Here is an 8,187-nt window from a genome sequence, read left to right as displayed (position 1 = left end):
ATGGTGAAATGTATTGTGCTGAACTTTTAGGTAAGCTGCTATAAACGTTGGACAATCGCTCACTCCTGCGTGGCTCTGTGCCATGATGGGGATAGTGATCTCCGTTAACCCGCAGGCGGTTATCATCTTAATAAGCCCAACATTGACTATCTAGTAGTCTACTCGTCATTATAGTAGTGTCAAAATAAATAAATACGATAATATATATATATATGCAAAAATACATCGTTTTTTCTCATCTCAATATAGCGTTCATAAAAAGACAGGCAGGTCCAATAAGCCCTCTTTGGAAGGTTGGAAGCTTATCCAAAACGACTCGATTGAAAACGACGATTGATGATATATATATATATATATATATATATATATATATATATATATATATATATATATATATATATATATATATTTTGACGGACTGAACGCCACCAACGACTATTGATTGCATATTTTACACAATATGAGCAGTCCTTTGTATGTAATATGAGCAGTCCTAGACTTTTTTTTTAAACGGTTATACAGATCCCAACCAGGGACGTTTTCAAACCAAGTGCATAACTTCAGAAAGTAGCCCATGCTTTTACTTGGACAATTAAAACAAACAGCAAAGTTGGCCTTGTAAAGTGTATAAAGGAGTCTCTGTCACACAAATAAGTTTCAATTGGTACAAATTGGACAAAAGTTAACAGAACACTATGTCCAAACATAGGCCGGTATGCGGTATGTGATAACGGCACTGATTTGTTTGTATATATTGTTTATTATTGAAGGTTATGTTAGAAGTAGCCTATCATTGTGTAATCCTGGGACAGACACGTCCAGTGTCCCCTCCACCAGGTTTGCACACATGACATATCGACCACTTTGATATCAATGTTACTCTACAACATGCAGCGGCATACCAAATGTGTATTTATTATTGTTATTATTATTACTATTATTATTAAAGAACAATATACGATTTAAAAATCAGGTCAATATTCGATTTTCCTTTTTCAGCATGCTATTGAAATATGCCTGCAAAGATGGAACACGGAAGGCTGAAATCATACGGCGACATCTCCTGTGCTCAGTCTGATAGCGTATTAGTTACAATCGATAACAATCGGTCAAAATAGAATAATATGCTCTTTATTTGAATAATAGAGAATAAAACGTATTCATTATCTGCGACGTCTCGGGTGCATGCTCATTTATTTATGCGTCTAGGCCTATCATGTCTATGCTGCATCGGCCTAGATGCATAAATAAGTCACAGTCACTCTGAATTCATCAGCGATTGTAGCGTGTGTCAGTGTGTGTTATGTGTTCCAAATGTCTACATTCGATTCTAGTCAGTCTGGTTATCACAAGCTTTTAATGTTAACAATCCGTTGCGTTTGGAAATAGCAACCTGGTCTCACACGGCAGACGTCAGAATTCGACGTTTATGGACAAACGTCGAATTCTGACGTGAGATCGCATCCAAACGTCGAATTCCGACGTGACATTGGGGTAGCTCGTTCTGAAAGCGCAGGGGTGCGCCTGTTATGTGCGCCTGTCGGGGCTTCTCTCGGGATTATTCCATTTTGAATTGCGCTTGCATTAATTAGTTAGGCCACATTTAGGGTTAGGGTTAAGGTTAGGGTTAGGGTTAGGGTTAGGGTTAGGGTAACCATAGGGTTTCCAATTCAAAATGGAATAATCCCGAGAGAAGCCCCGACAGGCGCACCCCTGCGCTATCAGAACGAGCTACCCCAATGTCACGTCGGAATTCGACGTTTGGATGCAAATGTCACGTCGGAATTCGACGTTTGGATGCGATCTCACGTCAGAATTCGACGTTTGTCCATAAACGTCGAATTCTGACGTCTGCCGTGTGAGACGAGGCTGGAAATAGGGCTGTTGTGTCGCAAATGCCAGGGCAGTTTTTTGATCCCAGTCCGCCCCTGCCTACGCATTATGCATTTCCCCAAAGGGGGTGCGACGCGTGTGAGTCCACTCTCGCATGTACGCTTGGTCCTCCAAAGCATATTATATTAGTTAGTTATATTACTACATTTTTGCAATTATGATGGCCAATTATGTTATACCCTTGTACCACATTTTATTTTACAATATTATAACAGTGATTTAGTTTCATTTTAGATCGCCTGTATGAATATAATTAGCTATTCAAAATAGCCAACGCACATTTTGTATTTATTAATCTGTAAACCTTGCTGTTCCTTGCAAATAACATATAATTGATTGCCTCCGTATTCAAAGTCAAACTTTTTTGGTGTTAAATTGATAGATTGCGATAACATCAATTAGGCCTATAATTATGTTCAGAATTATTATATTCACGTAAAAAAAAAAAAACTTAAAAATGTTTGAAAACGCCTGAAATGAAAATGTGTCATGTTAGTAAGCCACCATCAATGACGTGTTGCCTAAGATACCTTATAGAACACAAGCTTTGTTTCCGAAGGGCTTTGCATACAAAGGGCTTAGTTGCATTACTAAATGCAAAATACACACAGCACTCGTGTTTCCAGGTCAACAGTACAGTACAGCCAACTAGGCCTACAGTTGCTGTTTGTTTTGAAGAACAGATTAAATGCTTGTTAAAAATGATTTAAATCTGAGTATTTATTTGAATCTTTCCACTGTTTGTGCCCTGAAAAAAAAACTCCCTAGTTGCTATGACAATATGTTTTTCGGTTATTGTCCTGATGATGAAGCGCCGTCCAATGAGTTCGGAGGCATTTGTATCCAATATTTTCATGAATACCATCAAATAAAAGCTGAGAATCTCCACTTCACTAGTACCTATACTACTACTAGTAGTATTACCTCATAGTAATTGTTTGGAGTGTAGAGCCAGATGAAGAAAAAATGCCTTACTGTCCCCCTGTAATATTATGTCACAAATACCTCTACTATAAAACCTGTATTTGTATTTGTTATTTGAGTAAATGATGTATTATTATTATTTTATTCACAGTTGCTGAAAATCTCCTCAGATGAAATCCAACCAGCCCGGCTACCCTAAAGAAAAAACATATTTATAAAAATGCTTTTTTTATTCAACCAAAGACAAAGCAGGGTGCTCATACTTCTACTTTGCACTACCACTTTCATTGCGTTGGCTTTTTTGCACGGTCCGACACCTTCCAACGCATTTATTACATTTGCCCATCGCCTGCTGGACAAGATATCCTCCCAGTCCTTTCCTTCTTGTGCCTGTCACACGTGTATAAGAGAGCTAGAGGATGATCCCTGGTTTGTGAAGCGCCTTAAACAATCTCTTAATCCGTTTCTGACGAGAGCAAACAAGGACGACGTCCCTGAGGATACCATCAAGTGGTGGAAGGTAAATACTTCCTGTGGTACTTAAGAGTAGTTCCCCCAAAATCCAACTGTCAACATTGTCACTGCACTTAACTTTTTTTTTACTTCACTTTGAATTGTTTTTGTTGAATTGTTTTGGTCATTGGGTTATCAATACGAGCGGAACCTACAGTGCCCTCCACAATTATTGGCACCCCCGTTAAAGATGAGTAAAAAGGGTTATACAACCTTTTGGTGAAGTAGCTTAATGTCACACTGAAAAAAACATCCAACATTAAATTGAAGTACATTTATTTCTAACATGCTTTTGTTAGAAATAATATTTCTTTATGACAGATTATTATTTATTTATTTTTTCTCCAATTTACTTCGATTAAAGGTTGAATGTTTTCAGTGTGACATTAAGCTAATTCACCAAAAGGTGAATTTGTTATGACACTTTTTACTCATCTTTACCAATAATTGTGAAGGGCACTGTACTGTAGGTAGATAGAACTGGAGTTGTCACACACCCGAAGGTAGTGGCAAAAAAGGGAGTCCGCACATCTATTTAAATTATACAACTTAAGTTTTATTAGAGTAAATAAGCAAAATAAACTAAATGACATATGTATATGAATATGGATAAGAATCAGTGGTGTATGCCATGAGTGAATGGGTGTAGAATGTATGTTGTATGTGTAAGGGATGTATGTATGTATGTATGTATGTATGTATGTATGTATGTATGTATGTATGTATGTATGTATGTATGTATGTATGTATGTATGTATGTAGTGTAAAACCTTGGTACCACGAGACCAAAACCCCTAAATGAACCAAAGCCAAAGGAAGAGAGAGTGAGCTGAGGATACTCCCACAATATACACATCCTCAGCTCCCAAACCCAGGTGACACTATTTAGCCTGACGACCTCCCCACTCTGCCAAGGTTCCCAACGGAACCAGCAACAACCAATAGGCAGGCAGAGTGGGAGGCGTCACAGAGTAAACAAAATCTGTTTTAGGGTTTCTGCTCATGTATGGTCTGCCTGTCATCACCAGGCGTTGCAGAATGATCATGGAAACTTCGGCAAAGTGGTGGAGGACCTGTTTCAGATCATCCCTGACAAGGAGATGTACCTGGATGCAGGACTTGACCGCTGTAGGACCTGTGCTGTGGTGGGGAACTCTGGGAATCTCAAGGGGTCCCACTACGGAGCCCACATTGACCTCAATGACGTCATCATAAGGTACTGATAGGTGTGCTGCATCAGTCTGTTTGCCAGGGAGGTTATTGATGCACAGTGAACTGGTGGGTGGCTGTGGCTCAGGAGATAGAACCGGCGTCTAATGATCGCAAGGTCAGCAGCTTGGCGGTTCAAATCCTGGCTGGCCATGTGTCGAGGTGTCCTTGAGCAAGGCACTGATCCCCTAATTGCTCCATGGTCGCCATCTATGGTGGACTTGATGTAATAGCTGTGGGAAACTTAGTAGGATATCACACCAAAATTATATTATTATGATTATGGAGGCAAGTAAATATCAGATAATCATATACATTTTCAGCATAATGACACACAAGATATGTTCTTATTGACTCCAAAAACAAACGTATACTGTTACTTGAGTAATTGCAATGTTTAAAAGGGATGGGGTTTAAAGAAGACTGTTTTTAAAAACCTGTAATAATCCTGAAAGACCAACAAACAGTAATGTTTTGCCCCCCTGTGACAAGAGAGGGTAAACTTCTGAACCTATTCAATGTGTCACCCAGAATTAACAAGGCACCTACCAAAGGCTTTGAAGAGCATGTGGGGACCAGAACCACTCACCACATCATGTACCCAGAGAGTGCTGTGGACCTGGACAACACCACTCATCTGGTTTTGATCCCTTTCAAGACTCTGGACCTCCAGTGGCTCCTTGGTGCCTTAACCACAGGCTCTCCTGTCAAGCAGTGAGTGACCATGGACTTCTAACTTTCTCTGACTAGTTCAGAAGTTCATTTACTGATACCCTATTGTTAATTACATGTTTTGAAGATCTTTAAATGCTCTTTTGGAACATTATGACATAAATGTTTACATTAAAAGCCATGTTTACACAAAAAGGACATCACATCAAAATGATCAACTGAAGTGTTTTTGTTGTATTCAACAGCACATATGCACCAATTAAATCAACGATCAAAGCCAACAAGGACTTGGTGAGTCAATAAGAAATAGTTGCTGTATGGTTTCTCTAGAGTTGAAGATGTCAGATGAATGAGAAAATATGACCTCCTCTTAATTAAATGAGTTAGCAATGTGTCAGATGGATCAAATACTATATAGTCCATAGGTTGAGGTTAAATGTTTATTTTGCCAATAGAAATGAATTACAATACTTAAACTACACTGATTGAGATAGCTAATGTAATTTATCATTCATGAAGGTAATGGCCCTGCATCCTACTTTCATGAAATATGTTCATGAGAATTGGCTTGGAAAACAAGGTCGATATCCATCCACTGGATTCATGACACTGATATTTGCCATACACATATGTGATGAGGTAAGCCTTCCTTTCTATAACAGTAACAATGTTCTGCTGGTAATATGTATGTATATGTACAGCTCAGCTCACTAAGATAACTTGTATACAACCTGCACTGGGAATAGAACAATGACTAATTGTGACTGTCTAATGATGAGCATCATCCATAGAGATATATGACTAGAGAAGGCACCGGCCATCTTTCCCATTTATTACATTTGCAACGGCAGCTGGTGAAACCGGGAACAAGTCGGCAACCAATCAAATTGTTCAGACTTTTAGTCTGAAAAATGTATATAAATTTCAACATTGTTGAAAATCAATGACACGCTCGCTAGTCAAGCCAAAATATTGCAAAACAATGAATTAGAGTAATCCCAAACTATAACAATACTTTACATTGTTAGCAGGCTCACAAAACAAGCTGTGTTAGTTGACTAGCGAGTGTGTCATTGATTTTTCAGAATAAAAGTCTGAACATTTGATCGGCTGCCGGCTTGTCCCCGGTTTCACCAGCTGCAGTCACATTTGTGACATCATGAGGGGTGCCATGTAGTCAACTTGGGTGGGACTTCCTGTAAGCCGGGAAGGCGTCAGCCAATTGGATCAACACATTAACACATGGTCCTTCTTCAATAGGTTTATTTATAGATTATAAATGGCTTTCAGGTGTAGGATGCCAAGTATTGGTGCCAATAAGTCACTGAGCATTGGAGCTGAGCTGAACAAACACACCAGAGCAGCAGGTGGCAGTGAATCACAACATTTGATTTATGCTCATTCAAATCACAGAACAGTAACGAAGTTGACGCCCTGGCGCTCCTCATATTCACAGTTCATTTAGGGGAGTGCGCCCTCTAGTGTTTGTATCTCGACTTGTTGCAAGTCACTCGGGTCTGCTAAATGTCAAAAATGTAAATGTCAACGAGGGCATCTTCACACAGTGCTAGCATGTTGGTGTTGCCATTGTGAATATAAATACAGATTAATATGAAGCCCTTGTGTTTCCTTTTTCAGGTGAATGTTTATGGATTTGGGGCAGACAGATTTGGAAACTGGAACCACTACTGGGATCCGCTGCCATCCAAGTTGTTACAATTAAATTCAGAGCATAGTAGAAATCATGAATATGATGTAATAATGCAGCTCTCTAACAGGCAAAAAATACAGATATTTAGAGGAGCGTGATGAGTGTGCTTTTGGCATGACATTGAACAATTGTACATTTTCCAAACATTCTTGGAATGTTTCAAACATTCTTGGAACACTTAAGTATTCTCAAGTGGTACTTAAACAATGAGTGAGAGAGTAATATGGTACTGTAAAAGTTAGCAATGAAATGATGGCATCCAAATCAAAGGTGTGAATTGCCATTCCCATTCCCATAGATGAAGATTAAAGAGCTTGAACTGAGCTTCCTTGGTACAACACTCTTACTTGGCTACATGCCATTTACTCTAGATTTAACTTCTGTCCTTGTCCTGATATATAGAAATCCAATTAATAATTGTTTTAAAAATGACTTGTTAATTAAAACATTAGTTGATTAATCTTTGGATTAATCTATTAATCTTTACAGGCATAATACTATTCATAGGACACTCATCTTCTTCAACTCTTGTGGTAAATTGTTTTGACAATCACAAGGCATGACTCAAGAAAACACCCGTCTAATTACAATAGTTGAGTGCCAGTTGATATAAGGGTTACATTCAAGAAGAGTGTTGATCGTTGCAGATAGACGTGTCACGAGTAGAGCTGACACCATTCATATGTCAGAGAGGTATATCTGTTCCAAGTCATGTATTTCTTGTATCTGATAGTTCCACAAAATGGTTGAAGAATCATAAAGGTAACATTTACAGTAGGAGTCCGTTCAAAGAAAGATAAACATCTTAAAGGGCTGAGGTTATGTCCATCCCAAATCGACCCCTAGCCGCTAGGCTCTTGTAGATGGTGACGTCATAGTAAAAGCCTGTTCATCCAGCATTGGCTTCTGATAGGCACAGTGAAAGTTTCACCATCCAATCCTCTCACATCTCAAGTTCGTAAGTGGAAGGGCTTAGTTTGGGATTGAGTGAGGCATCACGTACATAGTTTACTTTACTACAATTATTCAGCTGTGGCCTTGTCTTGTCCTTGGATAAGATTTTATGTTTTTCTTGTGAGAACTTGACATTCATGTTGACATTTTTCTTGTCAGAACGTCATGTTGAATGTGCACTGTAAATTCTTCTTGATTTACTTGAGCATCACTAAATCTGTAGGGTATAGCATAATGGTGTGGGTGAAAACTGACCTACTTCACTCTTCATAAAGAATGTATTCTAATAAACGAAGCTGAATATGTCTCTA

At 38.7% G+C, this 8,187-nt stretch overlaps 1 protein-coding gene across 1 annotated transcript in view; it reads left to right on the top strand.

Moving 5' to 3' along the window:
- Positions 1 to 7,224, top strand: part of LOC308150732 (CMP-N-acetylneuraminate-beta-galactosamide-alpha-2,3-sialyltransferase 2-like) — a gene marked incomplete at both ends in the record, with an annotated part of 8,423 nt that extends 1,199 nt beyond the window's left edge. Inside the window, 6 exons of the mRNA XM_080523532.1 lie at positions 4,359 to 4,546; positions 5,071 to 5,253; positions 5,457 to 5,502; positions 5,731 to 5,850; positions 6,850 to 6,920; positions 7,221 to 7,224. Of these exons, the coding sequence (XP_080379658.1) occupies positions 4,359 to 4,546; positions 5,071 to 5,253; positions 5,457 to 5,502; positions 5,731 to 5,850; positions 6,850 to 6,920; positions 7,221 to 7,224 (612 nt within the window). The remainder of the gene's footprint in view (positions 1 to 4,358; positions 4,547 to 5,070; positions 5,254 to 5,456; positions 5,503 to 5,730; positions 5,851 to 6,849; positions 6,921 to 7,220) is intronic.
- Between the last annotated feature and the right edge of the window lie 963 nt (positions 7,225 to 8,187).

The sequence above is a fragment of the Nansenia antarctica genome (assembly GCF_963989245.1).
Source record: "Nansenia antarctica genome assembly, chromosome: 2".
Lineage (NCBI taxonomy): Eukaryota > Metazoa > Chordata > Actinopteri > Argentiniformes > Microstomatidae > Nansenia > Nansenia antarctica.
Note: the sequence above shows the minus strand (reverse complement) of the source record. Positions and strands in the feature narration are given on the sequence as shown.